This window comes from Eschscholzia californica, unplaced genomic scaffold (assembly GCF_041429995.1).
Source record: "Eschscholzia californica isolate CP2 unplaced genomic scaffold, dmEscCali1.0.p SCAF_4, whole genome shotgun sequence".
NCBI lineage: Eukaryota > Viridiplantae > Streptophyta > Magnoliopsida > Ranunculales > Papaveraceae > Eschscholzia > Eschscholzia californica.
In genome coordinates, this window is record NW_028238461.1 from 52,984,720 (window position 1) to 53,009,431 (window position 24,712).

At 36.2% G+C, this 24,712-nt stretch overlaps 3 protein-coding genes across 4 annotated transcripts; 1 reads left to right on the forward strand and 2 right to left on the reverse strand.

The window, feature by feature from the left end:
• Positions 1 to 23: 23 nt before the first annotated feature.
• LOC147546055 (putative aspartyl protease At4g16563) lies at positions 24 to 2,059 on the reverse strand. 2 transcript variants are annotated; one of them, XM_086637550.1, is made up of 2 exons: positions 249 to 2,059; positions 24 to 116 (listed from the first exon to the last, which is right to left on the reverse strand). In XM_086637550.1, exon 1 carries the CDS (start codon positions 1,814 to 1,816, stop codon positions 380 to 382), a length of 1,437 nt encoding a protein of 478 aa, XP_086493676.1. In that variant the 5' UTR covers positions 1,817 to 2,059; the 3' UTR covers positions 24 to 116; positions 249 to 379. The 2 variants fall into 2 exon arrangements, with proteins under 2 accessions (XP_086493676.1, XP_086493677.1); XM_086637551.1 differs by having other exon boundaries at positions 240 to 2,053.
• A 10,031-nt stretch (positions 2,060 to 12,090) lies between these two features.
• LOC147546056 (cytokinin riboside 5'-monophosphate phosphoribohydrolase LOG7-like) lies at positions 12,091 to 15,904 on the forward strand. The gene is made up of 7 exons (XM_086637200.1): positions 12,091 to 12,490; positions 13,298 to 13,395; positions 14,122 to 14,152; positions 14,242 to 14,341; positions 14,459 to 14,529; positions 15,013 to 15,156; positions 15,462 to 15,904. Exons 1-7 carry the CDS (start codon positions 12,368 to 12,370, stop codon positions 15,555 to 15,557), a joined length of 663 nt encoding a protein of 220 aa, XP_086493326.1. The 5' UTR covers positions 12,091 to 12,367; the 3' UTR covers positions 15,558 to 15,904.
• A 1,260-nt stretch (positions 15,905 to 17,164) lies between these two features.
• Positions 17,165 to 24,469, reverse strand: LOC147546057 (uncharacterized). The gene is made up of 7 exons (XM_086636749.1): positions 21,315 to 24,469; positions 20,044 to 20,170; positions 19,870 to 19,952; positions 19,196 to 19,437; positions 18,400 to 18,486; positions 17,835 to 17,934; positions 17,165 to 17,647 (listed from the first exon to the last, which is right to left on the reverse strand). Exons 1-7 carry the CDS (start codon positions 23,970 to 23,972, stop codon positions 17,447 to 17,449), a joined length of 3,498 nt encoding a protein of 1,165 aa, XP_086492875.1. The 5' UTR covers positions 23,973 to 24,469; the 3' UTR covers positions 17,165 to 17,446.
• Between the last annotated feature and the right edge of the window lie 243 nt (positions 24,470 to 24,712).

A 24,712-nucleotide genomic window follows, 5' to 3' on the forward strand; every position in this document is an offset into this window, starting at 1 on the left:
AATTTTTTATCCTCAACAAAAAAAAAAAACAATATAATTTTGATATTCATATGCGAACAAAATACTATCAATTGTGTTGTAGAACAACTAATCACTAGCTCAAACTGGTACATGATCTGTAACACCAGTGTCCCCACCTCCCATATGCTAGGTCTTTTGTGGATGATAGTTGATATATTTTTTTTTGTTAAAAGGATAGTTGATATATTTGCTGACTCTATCGGGTTCATAAGCAACACATTTCCTACTCCGCAAAGAAATTAAAGTTTGCATAAAGAATATATAGAAATTTTTTCTCAAAAGCAAGAACCCGAGAGTGTATATCATATTAATAAATTGAAAATTATACCCCTGCAACTTACACATATAAATTTTTTAATTACTTACATGTTTGTTGACGAAAACCAAACCTTTCATTTTCAAGATCGTATTCAACATAATAATTTTGCTGTTGAAAATTCCCCAAAATTACAGAAGGCCCATCTAAAACTCCACCACCACCACCATCTTCACCGTCGGCATTATTTGTCACTATAGACAAGCAAACCGCTTTATTATCCCCAACAAATGAAAAATAATTTGCTAAGGGCAGGCTCATCTCAGCTCCTCCCTTAAAGTGAAAAACAATTTTCGGCAACGAAATCTCGTCTTTTTCTTCCTCCGCCGGCACCACCTCAAAACACGGCCTTAAACCGCTCCTACTTTCTACGTCCGCCGCTCTTCTATAATGCGCCACCTGGTTCTCTATTTCCGCCGCCACCACTTCGAAAATTCTATTCTCCATGAAGGTAAATGTCGATCCAGAATCCACTATCGTTCCACCGTTACCGTCAGATCCTAGAGAGAGATGATCGTACGGTATTTTCACGTGTTTCCCACCAACGGTAATTTTTCTTAAATCAACGTAGTAAAAAACTGAGAATCCGGGTTTCTGATTAGGGTTTTTAATCAAGGGTGTGTAACTGACGCCGGGGGTTTTGGTGTTGCCGGAATCTGACCCATTGTGTAAAGTGAGTTGGGAACTTGTTCTTGTGTTGTCGAATCGGTGTGAGAGAAGACAGTAAGAGAATTTACTGAGACCGAGTTGAGCCGGTAATGAAGATGGGCCGCGACCGAATCCGGCGATTCCGGTGGGTATATGGAGGGAAAATCTGGAGCAGCCGACGACGAAATTGGGTACCCTCTTCCGTTTCAAATTTAGGGTTTCAGAGAGTAAAATTCCTGCTGTTGAACCAGACCCATAAAGAATTACATAAGGAGGACAAATTTGTGAGCAATTTGTTGAATTGGGTAAGCATTCATCACATCTAGATTGAACATCTGAGTTATGAATCCAACTACATTTTGGGTTTAAACAACCAATTAATCTTGAAGAAGAAGATAATTTGGGTTTATAAGAAGGAGAATTTGAATTTATTAAGAAAGAACAATTGTTGCAGATATAGTGATCTGTACAAGGAAACCAAACTAATTCACTACCAGTATCCATAACAAAAGGGATTGTTTGAGGGGGAGTACCAAAACTGAGAGAAACAGAGTAACCTCCATAACTTTGAGGAAAAAGAGGGATTTTTGAGTGATAATGACCAGTTTTATGAGGATTTTTTAGATGTTTGGCTCTGGTTAGAGATGTGTAAGCAAGATTATTAAGTATCTTCCATGGATCAGAAGAAGAAGATGAAGATGGGTTGTTGGTTTCAGTGATGACTTTGTGGAGAGGGATAGTAATGGGCGGTGGGGAAGGAGAAATGAAAGGGAGGATAGAGATAGAAAGAAGAGAGAGAAAACAGAGAAGAGAAGAGAGTGAAGAAGCCATTCTTCTTTTTTTTTCTTTTTTCTTTTTTGTGGGTATATTGAGTGTTTTGTTAGCATATATAATTGGAGTTGTAATTGTAGCTAATCTTCTTGGTCCTTGTTTGCTAGTCAACTACAGAAACAGAGCACATGAAAAGTTGGTTTTGAGGTTTTGAAATTGACACTTGCCCAACCGGCAACTCTGCCCACAAGAATACAAGAGTCACTAGGCAAACCCTAAGGACCCCATACCTCACAAAAGAACATAGACTTCATTAACCACAAAGGTTTTATAAGTATGATAAGAAGTCAACAATCCTCAACAGAAGCTACCTATGGAAATCATGAGTTGTATTTACTACTAAAACAGTTTTAACTATGATCCAAATCTCCTTGTTTACAAAAAAAAAAGAAGAGTTAATTCCTATATGGCCCCCTACTTTGTGACCAGCTTCCTTTATGGCCCCCTTTTTTTCGTAAATTCAAATATGGCCCCCTATTTTCAAGTAAATGTCCTAATTGTCCTTCTTATTTATAATTTTTCAAAATAAAATTAAATACAATCCACCTCATTTCCACCTCACCTCTATCTCCACCTCACATGTCTCTCCACCTCACCTCTCTCTCTCCACCTTTCTTTCTCTCTCTCTCCACCTTTCTTTCTCTCTCTCTCTCCACTTTTCTTTCTCTCTCTCTCCACCTTTCTTTCTCTGTCTCTCTCCCACTTCGTCTTCCCCGGCAAGGTCGCCGGCCGGAAAATTTCCCGGCCGGCGACCTTAAAAAAAAAAAAAAAAAACTCTCGTCTCTCTTTCTCTCAAAAGATTCCGGCGAAGGGGTTACCCTTCGCCGGAATCTGTTGAACCAGACCGGTCTGGTTCAACAGACCTTCAGATCTGAAGGTCTGTTGTCTGTTCCGAGCAGACCTTCAGATCTGAAGGTCTGTTCCGAGCAGACCTTCAGATCTGAAGGTCTGCTCTGCTCGGAACAGACCTTCAAGGGTCTGTTCGAGCAGACCCTTTGAAGGTCTGCTAGGTCTGCTCGAGCAGACCCTTTGAAGGTCTGCTCGAGCAGACCCTTTGAAGGTCTGCTCGAGCAGACCCTTTGAAGGTCTGCTCGAGCAGACCCTTGAAGGTCTGCTCGGAACAGACCTTCAAGGGTCTGTTCCGAGCAGACCTTCAAAGGGTCTGCTCGGAACAGACCTTCGAAGGTCTGTTCCGAACAGATTCCGGCGAAGGGTAACCCCTTCGCCGGAATCTTTTGAGAGAGAGAGAGAGATGAGAGTTTTTTTTTTTTTTTTTTTAAGGTCGCCGGCCGGAAAATTTTTCGGCCGGCGACCTTGCCGGGCAAGACGAAGTGGGAGAGGTTGAAAGAGAGAGACAGAGAAAGAAAGGTGGAGAGAGAGAAAGAGAAGTGGAGAGAGAGAGAAAAAGAAAGGTGGAGAGAGAGAAAGAAAGGTGGAGAGAGAGAGAAAGAAAGGTGGAGAGAGAGAGGTGAGGTGGAGAGACATGTGAGGTGGAGATAGAGGTGAGGTGGAAATGAGGTGGATTGTATTTAATTTTATTTTGAAAAATTATAAATAGGAAGGACAATTAGGACATTTACTTGAAAATAGGGGGCCATATTTGAATTTACGAAAAAAAGGGGGCCATAAAGGAAGCTGGTCACAAAGTAGGGGGCCATATAGGAATTAACTCAAAAAAGAATTAGATCAAATAGTTTGTTAATTGTAGTTGTAGAAGTAGAGAACTAATTTGTTTTGGCAAATGTGAACGGGTTTAAGGGTCGAACCTCTAAGCAAAAAAAAAAAAAAAAAGAATAAAATTAATTAATTAGTTGAAGTCTTAGTAAGTATTATGCCCTAATTTGTCATTCTCTTTAATACTGATTAAATCTCTTGGGTAACTGTATGTCGCTCTAGTATAGCTCCTTGAGGTTTCAACTTCGACTAGTAAATTTGCCGCGTTGTTTGATTTGAACCTCGGTACATATGTTTTGTTTTGTACTTTCAGAAGTAATTTACAAATCTTTTATTTCATTCCATATCAGTGTTTATAATCATCAAATAGCAAAGCAAAAGTTGCCTCAATGAAAATGGTGACTTAAAAATCTTAACATCCCCGCGGAGCTCAATACCAGTCTTATAGTGTGCAATTAATCAATTTGATACAACATTTCTACTATAAATGAAGTTTTATTGTATTTTTGATGTCCCAACCTATATTTACTATGGATACTCAATTTTGATTATTATCTCCCTTCAAATCGAAGTGACTAAAGTGGCGTGTTTGTTATTTCTATTTGTAAATCTGACTCATCTGGTCCAAATAGATCTAAAATCATTTCAAATCGTCTATTTGGGTGAGTCAGATAACTACAAATGGTCTGAAATATGACTTGAGTCAATTTTAACCTAGCATATCTGATTCATATGGGACTTGGATAGAAACAAAGTGTACACAAGTAAGCATTAAGAGATTGTTGAATGAAGAAAGTAAAGATAAGGTGTATGGTAGGGAAGAAAGAGGTTATAATCAGAGACAACTAACATGCATGTGATGTTCATAATGTAGAAGCAAGAATAATGGATGGCTTTAACTCTTTTTGTACTACTAATTGCGGACAGTTGGGAAACCTTATTGAGATAGACCAAGTTTTATTGTAGTTTCCAAGTAGTAAAATATATAGAGCAATTCATTTTGCTCATATGGCATTATATTCTAATTCGGACATGTATCGATCCTGAGTGTTTATATATTCGTAACTTTCTTTCACTTTTTTTTTTTGTTGAACTTTCTTTCTCTTTTTTTTTGTTGAGAGGAACTTTCTTTCACTTGATATTCAAAAGCAATTTGAGGGACACCCGTTCTTCAGGAGCTCAACTCTGATATCTTTGAGATTCTAGTAGTGCTGATAAATTTTCTCTAGAATAAGACAGACGCAACGGAAGTGAGTGCTCCTCTTAAACGTATAAAGGCGCCTTCTTGCAACATGACTAGTGAATCCTCATAAAATTGAGCTGTATGGGGCGCTTTTAAGACAACCCCAAACACAGCAGGGAAGACCGCCTCAATTTAAATTAAGCAACTATAGAAAGATAAGAAGGATTCGACGGTCTTTCATCAAAAAAAAAAAAAAAAAGAAGGATTCGACGGTATTTACAGCTGCCCCACTTTTATGAAAAGTCAGCAATTGATGGGTCTGTGGCTCAATTGGTATTGCACGTAATCCAAACCCGTGGAGGTCTCAACCGAAGTGAAATCCATGGTTATTTAAATTTGGGTTATTAAAAGGTATAACTGAAATAGTTAGATGCCTTTAGACCAGTAGTTTAGTTGTTCTTTAGATCCCTTTCTCTTAGAGTTAAATTTTGCAGTTATTGTGTTTATTGTATCTAATTGATGCATCAATGTCTTATCGATGCATCAATGTCTTAATGACTTTCGTAATCAATTTCTAAATGCAGATCATGATGCTAATATGTATGCATATATGTGTTTGTGTGCTATTTAAGTGAAACATGGTTGGGGGACTTCCATCTACATGCAGATCATGATGCTAATAGATGGCCCACAGCAATCTTCCTTCCTTAGATGATCTGAATGCCACCAACATTTGATTCGGCACACGAACACACAAATTTGTGTACTTTGACAAGCTAACAACAGCTCAAACAAGATATAATTAAATACTAATCCTAAGTTAATGGCTATATTATTTTTCATTAATTTTTTTATCAATGGAACCCATTCGATGTCGAGATAAGACAAGACAATAACGCCCGTGTTATCTGAATATCACTTAAGAGTACTCAAATAAATGTATAAACCATTCATAATTTAATTATCACCTAATCACTTTAGATCTTATTGTATGATTTGTATATGATTATTTTGAGTTCTTTTTTTATCTTTTATGATAAAATGAACAGCTAGCTCATATTTTCTCTATGTATATAGCGGCCACACGATTAGAATATATATGAGACCGATCAAAACACATCAACCGGCAGATTATTATTTTAGTAATTAAACAAGACAATATCTATTTAGATCTATTCTTAATTAGTTTTATCCTTCTTGATCTTATTTGATTTGGTTGACACAACACAAACAGACACACGCTTCTACCCAAATTAAATCATCAAATCTCTCATTATTCCAAAAGCCAAATATGATCTATGATTTCTTCCAAGGGAACATATAGCTTTTGAACCCTAATCCTCCAAGTGATACTTAGTTTAGAGTAAATATTAGACATATGCATGCATTAATGCATAATAGTGTAATACAATGGTAAATGCAACCGTATTAGCAAAACAAGGTATACTTAAAAGTAAAATGAAACTCGTCCGTTGGCTTTCGGAAGTATATATCTATATAATGACCCATTCATCAAACACTTACGATTAAATTATATATTTTTATATTACAAATAATTGTTACAGATTATGCAAGACTTGTTTAGAAGCCAATACTTAAAGATTTTAAACGAAAATACTAAAAGTCTAAAAGCCTTACAGCTCTACTAATCTGTTTTGACAACTTTTTAATGACTTTAACACCAATGAAAACTATTTGACCTTTGCACTAGCTATATATATATATATACATATATTCTCGTATATGAATGGCTAACAAGTACATGGTATTTTGGTGAGACGAGGTAAGTAGATTAATTTATAGATATATATAGAATTATGTGAAAAGTCGTTTGTAGAATGAAATGTCATTTTAGGTGTCATTTAGTAGTTAAGCATTGTATAACTAATTCTAAATATACAAGGAATTAACCCTGATAAAAGAGACTTTTGCCTTTTGTCCTTGGAAGTACAAAATATAGTGGGGACAAGAACTTAACTTTTCTTTAAAAAAATTACTTGACTTTAGGAATGAAAATAATAATAATAATAATAATAATACTAACTACTAATAATATCTACTCAACAAAAAAAACTACCAACAATATCATGCATTAACATTTTATTGACATTAAGCTCTCTACAATGTCATATATAGTTTACTAGAAATGAGAAAAATAAAAATAGAAGTGTCAAATTCTAATTGATTACTTAAGGAGCAAGAATATATTTAATCACTTGTTTATCTTTCTCTGGAGGATTTTAATGAAGTTGTATTTTGATTTGTTAATTGAATAATAATATCAAAAGTCATGTTATATTGGTTACACCATACGATAAACAAAAGGTCAAGTAAAAGAAGGTGTTGAATTTACTAGTTCGACTTCACATTTGAGAGTTAAGAAATCGCACCACACTTGAACTTAAATATTCCTTGGCGATTTGATTTCATGATCATGCTTTCAACTTTCACTAGTGGAGCTTTGACAACAATGTATTTAATATTAATAAATGTGAATAGTTATCACGTGATATACCGCGAGATATCAAATGGTTCGTTGAATCATTTTCGGAAATAAAAGAAAAAGAAAGTGAAGATGTGTATAGACCATTTCTAAGATATTTAGATAACTATCTTAACTGGTGTAAGGACATCTTTCGATTAAAGCATAATAGAATATTTGGTTGGTCGGTTGTACTTGGCTTGCCCAATAGAAGTGTTTCAAGGTCGATTTTAATCATATATTTGATTTCTTGCCAGTAAGATTACCTTAGTGAAATAAGAAGATAAAATATTGACTTGTTTAATTTTTAAATATATGACTTTCCTGCATTTCTCTAAGAAGATAAAAGATTGACATGTTTAATTTTTAAGTATATGACTTTCCTCATTGTTCTTTGGGGTCTACTTAAAGATTTAAGAACTTGTTTCTCTTCTAGATTGATGTGTTCTATAGTTGTTAGAGCCAACAAAAATATTGTGCTATTTGTGTGTTGAAATCAGTATAGAATAAAAGAATATTCTTATTCGTACGATTGGGCTTACTTTTTCGATAGCCCATTGAAGTGGTCTCGGGCAAACACTTTTGATGAGTGTTGGCTTTGATACTTAAGATTTGTCAAATGGACTAATTTCCTAATTATCCAAGCTTTATCTCAAGACGGTTTGGGAAGTTTAAGCTTTTATGACCAATTAATACCTAAAATAATTCAGAGCGTTATTTGATTTGACGACATGAAATATATGTAGTCATTGGACTTAACATATTAATGTAATTCTATATTATGTGAATCACTTAATTGTGACAGTTATCCAACACAAATAAATAAACATATATAATATATATATTATGTTAATGTAATAACTCATTTACATATTATGGTCGCCTAATGGAGTATTTGTTCCTTTTGCAATGTGGAATTATGGTGACATGAAAACCCTCCCAAAAAAAAAGTAAGAAGTAATCTAAGCGGGTGCGGTTGGTTGTAGTCTTGTGTAGAGATGAATAATGTGGTGTTGGTTATCTTTGAGTAAGCTGCTGGCCCGTGCCCTGTAAACGAGGGAATGCTCCATCCACCATTGAACGGCACGCCTAGAAGAAGACGCACGCACGGGTAAGAAGGAGGTGGTAGTGAGTGAGACAAGAAGAGTGAGAGCAAGTCCAACCCCAGCCGGGCTGAGGCCAATAATTCAAATTATTGGCCTCAGCCCCCCGCTCCAAGCCCAGCCGCTTGGAGCGGAGGCTGGGGCTCGGTGCTCAGTCGCCCCTAACATTAGGGGCGACTGAACACCGACCCCAAGTGACAACGGTCACTTGGGGGGACAGATCTGGCCGTTGGTTTATCCAACGGCCAGATCTACCCTTTTTTTTAAAAAAAAAATAAAAATATTAAACAATTAAAAAATTAAAATAAACTTAAAAATCAAAATGCATTTTTGTAATTCTAATTAGTTTGAATTTTTTTTTCAAATTCTAGAAAAACTTAAATATTTTAGTAATTAAAATAAATCCCACCAAATGTTGGTCCCGAATAAATTTTTTTCGAAAAATAGTTCAAACACGTATTTTATATATACATAAAATCACACACGTTTTTCGCACACCAACTAAAAGTGCACACACGTGTTTCCCACATGAACAAATTTTCGGCCTCAAGAGAGGCTGGGGTTGGAGCTGAATTTTAGAGGCTGAGCTGAGGCCAATAATTTTAGGTGAAAAAATGGTTTTTTCGGCCTAAGACAGGCTGGGGTTGGACTTGCTCTGAGTGAGTGAGGTGATAGAAGAAAATATTGAATGTTTGCTGTCCAACCTCTGAAAACAGCAGCAGCAGGTGGCCCCCATTCTCCCCATCATCATTGGCCCTTTCCATCCATCTCCTACTCCTTTTCCTCATCATCACACCTGGTAGCTATAAGGAAACCCTACTACTACTACTAACCTACGTCTCTCTCTTTCTCTCTCTACATTCTTAATTTGGGAGTGGGGGTGGGGGCGTTGTCTATTAGGTTATTAATCACTGCGCCGATCCATCTCTCAGTTATGTCTGTGACCGTGATTTGAGGACACAGAGGATGGCCGCTTCCATTTAATGTCGGTTTTCTGCTTCCGGCTGCTCGCACGTGCCACTTTACAGTTTTGTTCTGACAGCTAAACATCTCTTATCGTACTCCCAACCAAATATTACACCCCTCCCCACCCCACCCCACCCCACCCAACGGCCAACCTCCATCTCTTTTCAACTGAATTTCCCCTCATAAAATATGTACAATTGTAAAGGATATTATTAGACCAACTCTTAATAGAGAGAGAATTTCAACAACAACAAAAAAAAAAAAAAAAAAACTCTTAATAGAGAGAGACTGTAAAGGTTTATCCAAATAGAGAAATGACACTGTGTCCGATCTAAAGAGAGACTGAAAACAATTCTCGCCAAATTTTGACCCGACACGGTAGTTTGGCGAAATTCGGTCGGGACTCGTGTCAGACGAAACACCACGGTTGTATCCAAATTGACTCAACTGAACATAATAATAGGTTCCAAAAATCAATCTATTGCCTTTTTACAGTATCTTCTCCCTTTCTACCGCTAACCATTTCCAACTACTACCACTATATCAATTTTCGACAAGGGAAACCATTTCCGACTACTATTACTAAATCAATTTTCGACAAGGGAAACCATTTCTTGGAAGAAGGAATTCCAACCAGATATTCTTTTTTGTTTGTCAGAAAAGAGGTGATCAGTAGATAGGGAGGGAGAGGAGAGAGAAAAAAACAATAGTGGCAGTGGTGGTCAGAAGATGTTGTAGTGGTCCAGATCTTGAGCAGGGTCGTTGATGTAGATTGTTGCGGAAGCGATTTAACTAAAGAACTCATTGCTAAATAACTAAATTAAACAAGCTTAAACTAAATAATAATAAGAAGAACAATGTAATCAAGGAGGATTTTATTCGGTATTCAATTCAATGAATCAATAGACAGACTATACTTCTCTTTTATAGAGATTATTATTTTCTAGATAGACTCAAATAGGGAAGAAAATAAAAGAAGATAATAACTTATGGACTCTTTCCTTGATTGCTAGGACTCGTAATTATAGAAACTCATAATACTAAAATACGGAAACTATATTAATATAGCAATTTAGCCATTGGGCTCCAATGTGTCTTGGCCGAGAGGCCCATTTGCCGGATGGTCTCCATCAGTCGTGGCTGACAATTTAGAGGTCAAGTGTCAAACTTAATTGGGGCCCTTTAAGATAGATGTGAGGTAAAAAAAGGAAATCATTACACTTGATGTGATAACATAAATTTAAAATAATTGTACTTGATTTGTATAGACTTTTAATCGAAGTTTGATTGGCTAACATTAAAACTCAACGAGTGACAGTCTAATTGATTGGCTAACATTTTTCGAGATAAAGTTGAACTTGATTTGTATAGACTTTTAATTGAAATTAGGAACTCTGGTTTCTTTCTTACACAATAAAAAATTAGAGCATCGATAGATTTGATATGGAGAGAAAAACAAAAAGTTCATAAAAAAGTTTGCAAGAAGGGGGAGGGGCTTGTGAGAAGGAGAGATAGTATAGAGAGAATATTGCGAGATGGATATTTTGGTAAAAGAGATGAGATTTGAGAGAGACCAGAGACGTGATTTTGGGAGGCATTAGTGTATTTTATACTACGCAGAATTGCACCCAACTTAACCACTGAGCTATTACAACTATGTTAGTTAATAGTCACGAGCTTATTGATTAGTAATTCAATTAGACCGAAACTATTAACCTACAGACTTTTAAACACACAGGAGGCTCTTGTGGTGGGGGGCATGTGCGGGCGCACATCCCGCACCCCCCACGACCCCACCACACGGCCCTGATCTTGAGGATGGCGGTGGGGATGAAGACCGTGAGTGAATTTTTTTCATTAGGCTCGTTGATAATAAAAATTATAAAAAACGTCAGTTAAGTAGTAAGTTTGATCACAAGTACTATGTCATTTCCTACTCCTAACAATGTGTTATAATATTAGTAAACTGTGTTAATTGATCACTCAAACAACTAGCGTTCTTATTTACAAGATTAAAACATTAAAATTGAAAAAAATATACACTTAGATATTGTTTTTGACTTAAAATTAAGTTGCCTTTTAGTTAAATTGGGCCAAACTGAAATTTCCCGAAGTCCTTACGCCCCTAATCAAAACTATATGTCCCAAGCCACTTACAAGATGAATGTTCAACCATGAAACCTAACTAATGCGGAGTTCATGAACTCTGAGTCTATATTGTTTGAACATTTGACGTAATGTTCAAAAAGGTACGCGGAAGATAAAAATGGAAGAAGATATTTATGGATTTTGAAGATAAATCAGTTATAATATATGAGGAAGGTTAGATTAGGAATCATGATTTATTTGGTATTCTAGGGATTTGTAGGATTATAGAGGACTATATCTCCTGTTTGGACCCGTTTTTTGGGCTATAAACTAAAAAATAATATACATATTTTGATGAAAATATTATGAATATATGAAACTCAATCTTCTAAATCTCCAAATATATTTAAATACCTCCGCAAGTATCTTTTGTTTTTCTGGAACCTCAGATCTCGTCTCTCAACCCGTCATAGTTTACATTAGTATCTCAATATTGTAAAATTTCAACAAAAAAAAAAAATCTCAATATTGTAAAAGGAAAGAATTATACAATGAGCAACAATTGTCCAATTTGACACGATCCGCCACTGCCTCATTACGGGGCTGGCAGTGGTTTAGGACTTTGACATACATTTATAAATAAATGTCTCAAACGAATAACAAAGATATTTGAGAATATTTGAAATATCTCAAACTAATAACACGGACATCAGACAACATGAACCCCCAGACTACAAGGTGACATTTTCATTTAAGGACTACGATTATTTTATTAACAGAGATATGTCTCATTCTAAAATAAATAATTAGATTAGTAAAAAAAGTCCAATGTTGCGTGAAGCCGTGAGGTAGGGAGAGAAAATAAAACTTCATTTTGGAAGGGGCAGAGCAGAGGGTCTGCTCTGTTTCGACTTTAAATACCCCACTCATCTCCCACCTTCCTTTCTCATCTTAACAACCCCCTCCCACAACACATAGAGAGAGAGAGAGAGAGAGAGATTGTAACTGTTGTTCTTCATACATATACTTCCAGAGAGAGAGAGAGAGAGAGAGAGATGGATCCAGTAGTAGGAATGATGAGTAAGTCGAAATTTAAGAGGATTTGTGTTTTCTGTGGGAGCAGTTCAGGAAATAAGCCAACCTATCAAGAAGCTGCCGTTCAGTTGGGAAAGGAAATGGTATATATATATATATATATATATATATATTATTACTTCTATTCCCTTTCTTTCTTCTTCTATCAAATTGATCAACTCTATCTATCTATCTATATAGCTTCTTAATTTATCACTAGCTAGTATTTCCATACCCATCTCCTTAAACTAATTTCTGATCAATGTCTGATTAGTTTTTTTTAATTACACCCCTAAATGTTCATTAAAGATCTTAATCTGTTTTGGGTGGGTTCACCCTTTGGTAATTAAGATTTTAACAACCAACAAACAATTAAGCTTTTAGAGTGAGAATTACTAATTTTATTGTTAAGATGAATTTGGCATGAGAGATTGCTAGCTGTAACCTGGCTGTCTATTTGGGCCATCCTTTTTGCATGATCTTGTTTCTCTCTAACTAAAAATAAATAATACTACTTACTACTTGTAGTAGAAAAGAAGTACCTTTCCTACTTGGCCTTTCCCAATAGAACAAACGTGCTATCTTTGGTATAATGACCATGTCCTCTTCGGCCAGGCACCTTCATGCCCCCACCATTACACCCTAACCCTTTTCCTTCAATGGGGAGTTGATATATTTAATATTACCCCGGATACATAATGAATAAATACATCTAACATGTCTGTAAAAGACTCTTGGTACGAAATATGTTCATTATTTGATCCTATAAAGGTTTTGTTTGTATGAGTTTTCGCTTAAGAAAAAAGTAAAAGTGATTAATTATTTAGTGTCTTGTTTACGGTCCATGATCATGATTATGGTCTTTAACACTTGTATATTAATTTGGGTTTGTATTTCGATGTGTTTTGAAGGTGGAGAAAAGGATTGATTTGGTTTATGGAGGTGGGAGTATAGGATTGATGGGTCTTGTTTCCCAGGCTGTTCATGATGGTGGTCGCCATGTTTTAGGGTTTGCCCTCTCTCTCTTTCTCTAATCATGTTAAAACATTTTTCTCTAGTTTCATCATTTTTTTTTGTTTGGTTTTTCGTGATTTGTGTTCACTAAATTATATTGGGAATGAGAATAGGTCAGTTTCATTAAATGCAATATGTGGGTAGTTTATTATACTTTTCTTTACTTTATAAATTCCTATATTCATTTTGCATGCAGTAACATGTTGGGTTGTACCATTTCAAATCAAATTTTGTAGAATGAAAAAAGAATTATCATTTTCGTAGATAAAAATACATTAGATCTTAAATTTTTCAGAAACCCTAAGATCCGAATGAGTCTTTCCTGTGGAGAGACATACATGTTACCTGTCAGAATAAAATAAGTGGTTACGCAAAAAATAAAATTCATGGAGATGAATATTTCCTAGCTTTTGGTATCTTTTGGTCAGTATTCCTTTTGATCTATCCTGTGTCAGTATTCAATAAATAGCAGAATCAAAAGTTTAAGAACATTTTATTCCATCTTTTTGATTCCTTGATATTTGGGAGATCATTCTGAACTTACCTATCTTCTAGGAACAAAACATTCTTACTGCTTTATATTCTATTATATGAGTACTCAACCCTCTAGGCTTGTCTAGGGTTCTTAAAACAACTTTATAAGTTAATCAAGAAAGTTAACTATATATTATGGGTGTTTTGCTAGTTATACTAATTATTATTTTTTTTCTTGGTTTTGCAGTGTTATTCCAAAAACTCTCATGCCTAAGGAGGTAATTAAATTCATCCCGCAAACCCTTGTACTTGCTCATGATAATTCTTATATCGGTATTAATATATGTATGGTTTTATTATTTATCAGTTAACTGGAGTCACAGTTGGAGAAGTTAGAGCTGTGTCTGACATGCACCAAAGGAAAGCGGAGATGGCTCGTCAAGCCGACGCTTTCATTGCTCTCCCTGGTATGAGCTTGAGTCTTGTTTGGAGACATAAATTACTATTAATTCTCCTACTAATGTTTTAATTTTTACGATCATATACATTATACCGATGTGACATCTTTTTATTGTTTATATCAGGTGGATATGGTACACTTGAAGAATTGTTAGAAGTAATTACTTGGGCACAGCTTGGGATTCACCGCAAACCGGTATGATTGGTTTATGTATCTTACTAAAGTTATCAATCACATTTCTCTAATAAAATTACAAGAAAATTTATTGAGTTCATGAACTATTGTAGTTTCACAGGTAATATAATAGAATGCCAATACTAGACTAGATTTTTATATTGAATCCAATTCCACCTATACCATATTGAATGTTTCTAGTACAAGTCGAAGGGACTCCTGATAGCACTATAGAATATAAGAACGTCGTGATACACGGTTCTGATATTCAATCCTCTCATCGGATGCAATCTAGAGGATCTCCATCCAAATCCGTGAAGGATTTTGAGTAATTAAAAATGTGCATAGAAACCATAATGAAGAATTTCAACAAAAAAAAAAAACCATAATGAAGACATCTTCTTCTTTTTTTAATCGTTTTTTTGTGCATCTTGTGTTATTAAATTTTAGAGTCCCAAGTCTTGCATATTTTGTAGCGTTGTTGAGTATATAAATTTTATGCAGGTGGGACTTTTAAATGTGGATGGATACTACAACTCTTTATTATCTTTCATCGACAAAGCCGTGGATGAAGGATTTATTGCTCCTTCGGCACGTCGTATTATCATTTCTGCCCCGACAGCCAAACAATTAGTGAAGGAACTTGAGGTATAGACTATTCTCGAAAAGAAAATTGGATCTACCATTAAATTTAAATTAATAAGGACCTAAACTTGTCACTTTGATATAAAAGTATATGGCTCCCACCACCTTTTGGAACTTGCTAGCATTATTTTATGATTGATGTATGAACCTTTCTTTGATTACATACTTGTGCCCCCTAATCCAAGATATTGGAAGTATTTAATTAACTTGGTATTCTTGGGCGAACTTGTTGTTTTTGAATTAAAATACTTCGACAAGAAATCTAACCCCACCCACGGCTTGTGCTTGTGTTTCTTGTGTCCTTGAAGGAGTATGAGCCGGAGTATGATGAGGTGGTGTCAAAGTTAAGGTGGGAAGTTGAGACGAGAATAAACTACACTCCTGAATCTGGTGTTGCGATATGAAGCGTTCGATCAAGCGTTTGATCGATGTTTGATGGAAGATTGTTCTTTTTGGGTTGAAGTTGCCTTTTTGGTTCTAACACACACTTTACATATATATATATATAGTATTATATGCAATGTCTGGTCTCACAATTAATACACATACACAACTTAGGAGATAGCAGCATCCTTGAAATCTCATGCAAATTTCATCTAGATGTATTTTGTGAACTTTTTGTTCCTTCAACTAATCTAAAAAATAGACCTACTTTTGAGGATTAGTTTTTTGTGCATCACTTGAAAAGTTGTAATGTTGGATCTTTAATCTTGTGAAAATTCATAGAATCTAATGGGAAAGACATTTTATATATTCTCAAGTCTCTGCTTCCAGCTTATTTCATTTTTTTTTATTTTTTTTGTTTCCTCCAAGTTGGGTGCCAAGTTTGTTTACCGGTCTCACCTTTGTTATTGCACCTTTGTTTTTTTCTTATTTGAATATTGACTTCAATGTTAGCATTTGATACATTGATATTATGCAATAAGCACGATAATTGCTGAAATACCATAACCTAAAGCACGATACGATGTGATAAGCACGATAAATGTCAAAATACTACTGGCCTAAAGTCCGACGAAATTAAATATAACTTACGAATTAAGTGACCTAAAATTTACGGAAACTATTTTATTTATATTCAAGTTCAATATTTTTTTATTTGTACTTACATTAGATGGAACTTGAGACCTCCCATTGCACCTTTATTATTCCGCTACCAATAACTGCATATGGTAACTCAGACAACTTACTCACCTTTGTTATTGCACTACCAACTTAACAATAACTGCGTACCTATTGGGGTGCTGGTTTCCCTACCAAGAGTAATTGAGGCTTTAGTACAATTGGTATACCAAAGTTTATTTTTTGTTGCAAGTTCTACCAAAAAGTTAATATGCCAAGAACTATAACCTAAATTACTTGAAAAATGTGATAGGAAAGCCAGAGAGAAAATCCACTTGTTTGGTTGGTATTATTAAGTCTGACATTATACAATTTAGATGTGTGATGTACAAAAGTAGTTGTCTAACATTACTTCTCCAATTGACTACCTAATTTCGTCCAGACAATATAAGGATTTAAATATATACATGCACGAATTCATGCATAAACAATTATCACCAAACAGACAAGAATTCAATTATTTTGTTCTAGCTGATGAACATATTATAATAAGATAAAGTTAAACATGGCCTTTACACACCTAGAAAGGTACATATTAACTTCCACTGATTAGAACAAATAGCTAAGGCAGCCGCATAAATTGACTTCCTCCACTTTTTTTTTTCTTAAGTGAGATCGAAATCTAATTCGAGGTTTAAATTGGTGCGATTCAGTTTCTTAGAACGTTCCTTTTTATCTTGCTCGTGGGAAAACAATATATAGGCTTTAGAGCCAGCCTGAGGACGCCTGTAAAATCCCCCTTGCCACTCCGCCCTGCGGGTTGAACTGGCAAGAACCCACTGACAGAACACCTACACTCTGGCCTTTTACGCCTCTAAGGGAGGTTTTATCGGCACCACCAAACTCGCTCATCCTGACTCATATCACTTGATCACAGAATATTACGACAGACTTTGAATGGTATTTTCATTATAAAGACCTGAAAGGCCTGTAATTTCATCGATTAAGTCATATGAACTTACATCTACAACAAAACTCTAGACAAGTGATTTCATATGGTGAGAGGAAGAAATGACCAATATGACCCTTTTCACTGGAGGTTATATATACTTACAAACAAAAAGGCAATATTACTTGTCAGACAAGTCTTGATTATATCAGTCAGGGATTTTGATTCAGCAACTATGACGCAATCAAGTAGAAGGATTCATTAGCACACTATCACCTAATGTTAGTTACCTCTGTTGAACTTTGGGTAGCATATGGACTTCTGCAACAATGTTGTATCTGCAAAAAGAACCATGTTTAAGTTTCGAATTTCGTCATGATGGAACGCTTCCAACTGTTTGAATGAGAAGGATTTCATCCATGTCTCCACCATATCAGAAGTAGCAGGTATTATCAGCTTCTCCACATGTAATGAACACAACATCTGGTAAATTTCCCATAATCAAACCATCAGCACTAGTAGATTTTAAATACTCCAGTATGAAATGGAAGTGGTGAATAAACTTCAACTGAACTTCTAACCAGTGCATACAAGAGCTTAATAATCAAGTAAGTGTGATCAAATATTGTTAAGATAGCTTTTTGAAAAAGGAGGAGCAGAAGTCACATACTTCCTCAATGGCGTTGAGAAGTCGACGACACATTCCTTGCCGTCTATATGTAGGGCGTGTTCCAATGAATGGCATTTCTGCTAAACGTGTCCCGTGGAGCCTACAGAGGACAGCAACAGACTCAGCGTGTGAACTCAGAAACCCATGACAAGTACCAATCACAACCTTAGTTGACAATTTGTCCATATAGATGCTTAGCCTCAAAATTTATGCCTGATATCAAGAACCAGTTTCATGTATCCCCATGGATGGTATCAAGGCTCTCGACAGAGTGCATAGCAGAAAGCATAAAAGATAAAGCCATCAACTAACTTAGAAAGAAATCACATTCTATTAATTATCCCTGATCTACTTCATATTCAAGAAATGCTGAAACATAGCACAACTCCTCATATGTGGGTCCGAGAAGATCCATCGCACTACTGGTGCATTCAGTTTTTTTTTTATCAAAACTAAGCATTTTCACACGAATCACATTCACTTTGCGTGTTTCGGAAAGCAGAAGGTTGAGATTCAACTGATCAAGAAAATTACAGGAGATCGCAGCAGCATATTGTTCGCGTACCTTAATGTTGCTACTGAAATGATCTCATCGTCCATCTCCAGAAGCACAGTGTAAAACCCTTCATAGTCCAGACGCTTGAAATTTGATCTGGATAGACAGTTGATTCAAAAGAGTCAAGATACTAAAGAAGGTTAGTAACCACAGATCTGTACATGGCAACTCTTGTACTTGGAAATTGATGTTGGGTTCACTTCATAATGACAATAATATAATGTCGACGATGATGAAGTACAAAAAATAAAATGCATGGTGAATAAATTCATTAAGCAATTGGTACTGTGCATAACAAGGAAGAATAATTTGCATAATAACAGAAGTATAGTCAAAAGAGCTTAAAAAAGTCAGGGCAATGGCGCTATCCTGTCTGTCTTATCTGTATCCAGTAATGAAGAATCATGCAACTCTTTTAAAGCACAAATTTTGCAGAAGTTCAAATTGCTTTACACCGAAAAAACATATCATCGTTTATCTCGCCTGACCTACTTAAAACTGTTTCTGATGCAATATACTCTACTCACTGGGAGAAAGAAAGAACTTGGTCTGTAACTGAAGGAGTAGAAGTTTTCTAAAAGTACCAGTTAATCACTTGAAACCAAATTAAGTTATGAATCAGACTGGAGATGAATCATCAGGTAGCTTCATAAATCCATAAAAAGGTCAAACTTTGTTGCCAAATTAGGTTGTGTTTAGTTTAAATGACATACTAAGTACCTTGCCGAAGCGCAGGAAATTGAAAGCAATTGAAAGTCTCAAAATTCCATTGGATGATGAAAACTAGTACGCAGATGCAACGTACCCACAATTATAAACTGCTTGACTTATCATATCAATACCGGTTCTGGGATCTACCAGAGGCATAAAACATTCATACAGCACTAGAAGCGCCAAGCAAAGCCTTGTGTTGCATTCCAGAATACAACATTCAGTTAAAACTGAACCAATACTCTCCATTTCATCAATTCGCCTAAGTAGAGTCCAGGAAAATCCTCCACCTATAGAGTTTGATGCTCCAAGAAATCTTGACAGGCCAGAGGCTACCTATAAATTAAGCATAGAAGTTATCATTACGGAAATATAAAAGACACTAGTTGCGTGAATATTGTGATCTTTCTTCACACACACACGCATACATAAATATGTATGTATATATATATATATGTAGAGAGAGAGAGAGAGAGGGAGAGAATTATTATTCACTAGTAACTTGTAGGCACTCCACTAGTCAGGCCTAGTCATAGCTCAGAAATGGCCGAGTATTCTACAATTAGGAAATTAACAACACAATTTAAATGTGAAGGGGTACACTAAAAAGAGCATCATATGAGCAACCTACCATAAATTTCTGATGGCAAATAGAACAAGCATAATCTCGGTTGATGAAGAAATAGACTTGGTTTATTAACTTGCAAAATAATATATAGAAAAGAATATTCGGAGCCACAAAGTTCTAGATAGTAAACAAAGGGAAACCTTCTTGCAATTCTTTCCGCAATATAATAGCGAGTCCAAACTCATCTTCTCCATGTTGCCTTCCAAAACACATTCTCTGTGATCTGCATGAGGAAAATTTGAGTGAATGGTCATATTAAGGCCAAGTTGACACCTCAATAATTCAAGTAAACAACGACAACAACGTTAACTTACATTTACAGCGACATTGATAACAACTGAGCAACCTCGTAGACCCATCAAATTTAGCTTGCCCACATTCAGCCTTCAAGCAGAAGGTACAACTACAATATGGGCAATGCCAATTGCCTTCTGGAAGAGACTGAAAAGTAGGAAATAAGTGAGAATGTGGATAGGAATGGGAGAATCTTTCAAGAAATTGAAAACATTACGGATCACATTATAATTATTAATTAGTACGAAACGACTACTTTACCTATGGGCATCCCCAGCTTCGGTATTCAATGGAGTTACATTCCGTGATCTTTTAGTTAAAATGGGGAGATGTATTCCATGCATAAGAGTAATAGTATTAGTGATTTTCCTTTATGAGTTCTTTGATGTAACAGCCTTTGCACCATGATCAATATAAAACCAGTTTCAAAAAGAATAATTCACACTATTGAACTTGAACAACGTATAGAACAACAAAAAAGCAAGCTTGCAATTGTACACTTTCTAATTGATTGGTTTCTTAGTTTCCAAATTAGGATGGCGCAATATTGTACAAGGTGTAACTAGGAGTGTTAAGTTTGTGGTCACCCAACTCAAAACCAATTGGAATGAGTGGAAAGGACCTATACATTATATTCATGGTTGCTAGATACCCCTTCTCCCATGTGGGACTATTCTCACACGCCCCCTCATGTGTGGCGCGGTTAGCCTAACACGTGTTTTTTTTTTGTTTCGGGTGACGCGGAGCACGTGTGGCTTTTAAGCCTATCACGTGCGGGCCTAGCTCTGATACCATGTTAAGTTTGCAGTCATCCAACTCAAAACCAATTGGCAATGAGTGGAGAGGACCTATACATTATATTTTTGGTTGCTACTTACCCCTTCTCCCATGTGGGACTATTCTCACAAGGAGAAATGATAACATCCTAACTTCTATGTTTCCATAATAGTAACAAAACACAAGTTACACGATTAAAGCTCTCAGCAGGATTAAGTATTGATATTGGCAGCACAAATGTCATGCTTACAATCATAAATCCTAATCTTCAGCATAAGAGGATGTGAAACAGTGAAAGCATAAACAACAAAAACAGTGTAAGAGGAATTTATCAAAGGCAGAGACAGAAACGAGGAATAAAGAACTATGCTAAGGATCATTGGGTGAATTAAATTGAAAATTGTTCTTATTAAGTATTATCGTAGGACAATCATCTCCAACCAGATACTGAAAAGCAAAGTATGTCGATTGACTATGAAGATAAGGAACAAAGAACAAGGACAATATACAATACCTTGAGCATCAAGCATTCTTGGTGAAAAGTTGAAGTGCACGTATCACAGCATAGCAAGCGTCCACCATCAGCACAGGCTCCACAGGTATCATCACTAGGATCTGCGTCGTCAATTCCTACTGACCGAAACCCAATTTGTCTTTCTATCTTTTCCTTCTCCCACGCTTCACTGAGGCATTGCATCAGCGACTTACCAGAGGTGAGATAAGTGTTATTCCAGGGTTGGTGAAGGTAACTACCAGCATGAGTTTCGAACTCTAACAAAGCCAAAAACTGTTTGCAACAGCTACACCAAATTCCTCCTCTGGTAACCATACCTCTCAATGTTCTATTATCCTCCTTCAGTTTGTAAACTACTTTTGCATATTCAGCAAATATACCAGATTCAATCAACCAAGATAAGATGGTAAGTTTTGCTTCTGACAATAATGTTTCATCAATATCACCTTTTATAGTTCTTACACTAAGACTGCACCCACCCCTTCTCCTTCTCTTCTTTTTCCCATTCGAGCATCTGTCACTAACTGACTTCCTTTTGCTCCTAGATGAAGAGTGTTTTTCTGTCGTCAGACTTTTGACAAAACTATTCTTCATTCCCAAAAATGACTTTTCATGGAAAAAGGCCTCTATCCCCTCGTGGGTCTCCAACAGCTTCTGATTCCTTACATTTTGGTAACCAAAATCCTTCACAGAAGGTTGCTTGGCTGCAGAACTGGAGAAATCCATAAAATCACTCAAGATCTCTGCATCAATTTCGCTATTTACAGCAACATGCCTCCCATTTATGCGACTAGACCTTCTTGAACCAACCAATTCACCATCTTGGTGCATTTTGCTGTCCCCATCTTGATCATTCTTGTCACGGTCAAACTTTTCGGTTTCATTAGTTGAGCACTCATCTTCAGTACAGGATAATCGATTCTCATCAGCAAAGCTAGATGTTGGCATCTGATTTACTTCTTGGACAGTCATTTCTTCTGGATTTGGCGAGGCTTCTGTACGGTTTTGCTTATCCGCCTCCTTTGGTGATAGCACTTTCTGCATTAATGTGTCAATAGAATTACAGGATTCTGCTTTCTCCTCCACAGCGGATGACACCATCAAGTCTCGTACTTTTCTATATCTCATCTTTTCTGAGACCGGGGATCCTTCTATGTCAATTTGTTTTCTGCCAGGTTTTTCTTTTACTATAACATTGTCAGATTTTGGCATTTCTACAGAAGCAAACGAATCTAATTCAACATCCCACCATCCCATATCAAGTTCATCGTCCACAGGCACATGCCTCCCATTGATACGAGAGGACCTCCTAACCTTCTGACGCTCCCTATTCTGGTACTTATCAGGATTATTGTTATGATCATTCTTTGTTACTCTCAGACCAAAGCAATTACAAGTGTTCTTATCATGATTCAGGCATTCATCTTTTATAGAAAAATTATGTTTCTTATTTACCACCATCTCCTCGTGCAGTTCTCCATGTGCCGTTTCCTTTGGCACCGAGAAAACTTCCTTGGCTTCTCCATTTCCATTCTCTGGTTTATGTACAGTATTCTCTTTTGACTCGAGTACAGATTTACATGTGCGTTTTTCACCTTCCCTCATTTCCTTATCATATTTTCTATCTGTTGGCAAATGTTCCCCATTTTCAAACATGGGTCTGTTATCTCCAATAAGTTTGTCATGTTGGTGGATATCGGTGACACATTCATCACTATAAGGTGCTACTAGTGCCAGTACTACATTGCTACAATCCAATTCGTTTTGACTATGGCAGCTCTCATTTCGAATAGAAGACTTCTCCTGATCATGTGGAGTAACTTTATGCACCTCTGTACAACCCATTCTCACCGACTGTCTTGATGCTTCTTTCTCATTGTCTCCATCAAATTTCTGTTGTCGTAATTCCATATTCTCTTGAATGGGTTCCATTCCTGTTCTAGTCCTTGTACTGCTCATATCCACTATTCTAATTCTTTCCTCGACATGTTCAGTGGAACTTCTAATTGTTGGAGATAAACAGCAATTCTTCTCAATACGTCGTTTAGAAGAATCGCGTGAAAATACCTCTAACGCTTTTGGAAGAGACCCGTAAACAGAACCAGTTGGAGACACATAAATGGGATCATTGGAAGCTTTCTCACACATAACCTTCCAGCCAGCTGATGACAGGAGATTCTTTAAGTTATCAGGAGAACCCATATTCTCAAAACTACATTTCTTTGCAATATCTACTCCCTCATCATCTTCCATTGATGTGATTTTTCTAATCTGACTATTAACTGAACACAATCTTTTACACATTGAATTAGTAACAGGACTATCATGTTCAGGCAACCAATCAGGATCCTCTTTTGTCAATTTTGATTTCTTATTAGGGTTTCTTTTCTTTTCTGGGGGCTTCTTCTTCTTATTATTATTATTATCAGAACTAACATTAGTACTAGTTTCCTTCCTTATATCACTGGAAACCCCATACATTTCATGTACATTGACATCAAAAATACTAAATCTCTTCCCTTCATTTTTACTTGGATTATCAATTTTTCTACTTCCAGAAAATGATTCATGCAAAGAGGAAACCCACATTTGTTTCTTACTCGGATAATAGATTTCTCCGACCTCAACTGTAAAACCAACAAGTTTGGGTAATGCCATATTTCACCCCCAAATATAACTACTGGCGTCCCAAAATCACACTAAAATAGGGTTTTCAACGGGTTCCGGGACATCAATTTAGTTCAGATTGACTATATAATACTTTTTTTTCGTACAGAGTCAGAAGAACAACGAACCTTTGAAATGAACAAGTTATATGGAGAAACGAAGAGAAAAAAAAACCTAAAACAACAAAAGATTCAAGCAAAACCAAAGCAACTTACTAGAAAAGTAGCGCGCTTCATTTAAAATTTCACAGCAACCGGATAAAATGTGGAAGCATTGAAATTTCGCACAAAGGAGATGGTTAAGAACGATGAAAGAAGTATTTGCCGAAGAATAGCCATTATAACGTGGAGACAGAATCGCTGGGTAATTTTGCAGAGACAGAGATGAATTAGGAGAGAGAGATGTAACCAGTGTCTAGAGAGAGAAAGTGGAAGAGTTAGAGAGAGAAAAAGAGGAAGAGTGGCAGCAGAACAGTACAAGTACTGTATAGAGAAGTGGAATAGAACAGGGAGACACTTGGCAGATGATGTGGCTTACACAGTCAGCTGTACAACGCATGTATTGGAAAAATAAAAAAGGTAATGTAGCATGCCCCTCACGACCTCACCTCTAATGAAGATACGTCGGCAAAGCATTGAAGAGATATAAGAGATTGAAGAAAAAAATAAATTAAATAATAAGCATAAGAGTGTTTTCGTACTTTTGAGTGCAAAGGGAGTTTCACTAATATA

Excerpts from the sequence above, each read along its gene's own strand:
- LOC147546055 (XM_086637550.1), bottom strand. The coding sequence starts at position 1,816 with ATGGCTTCTTCACTCTCTTCTCTTCTCTGTTTTCTCTCTCTTCTTTCT.
- LOC147546056 (XM_086637200.1), top strand. The coding sequence starts at position 12,368 with ATGGATCCAGTAGTAGGAATGATGAGTAAGTCGAAATTTAAGAGGATT. Across the intron at positions 14,342-14,458 it reads CGCTTTCATTGCTCTCCCTG|GTGGATATGGTACACTTGAA; the intron begins GTATGAGCTTGA and ends TGTTTATATCAG. Across the intron at positions 14,530-15,012 it reads TTGGGATTCACCGCAAACCG|GTGGGACTTTTAAATGTGGA; the intron begins GTATGATTGGTT and ends AATTTTATGCAG.
- LOC147546057 (XM_086636749.1), bottom strand. The coding sequence starts at position 23,972 with ATGGCATTACCCAAACTTGTTGGTTTTACAGTTGAGGTCGGAGAAATC. Across the intron at positions 19,953-20,043 it reads TTATCAATGTCGCTGTAAAT|ATCACAGAGAATGTGTTTTG; the intron begins GTAAGTTAACGT and ends TTCCTCATGCAG. Across the intron at positions 17,935-18,399 it reads ATTTCAGTAGCAACATTAAG|GCTCCACGGGACACGTTTAG; the intron begins GTACGCGAACAA and ends TGTCCTCTGTAG.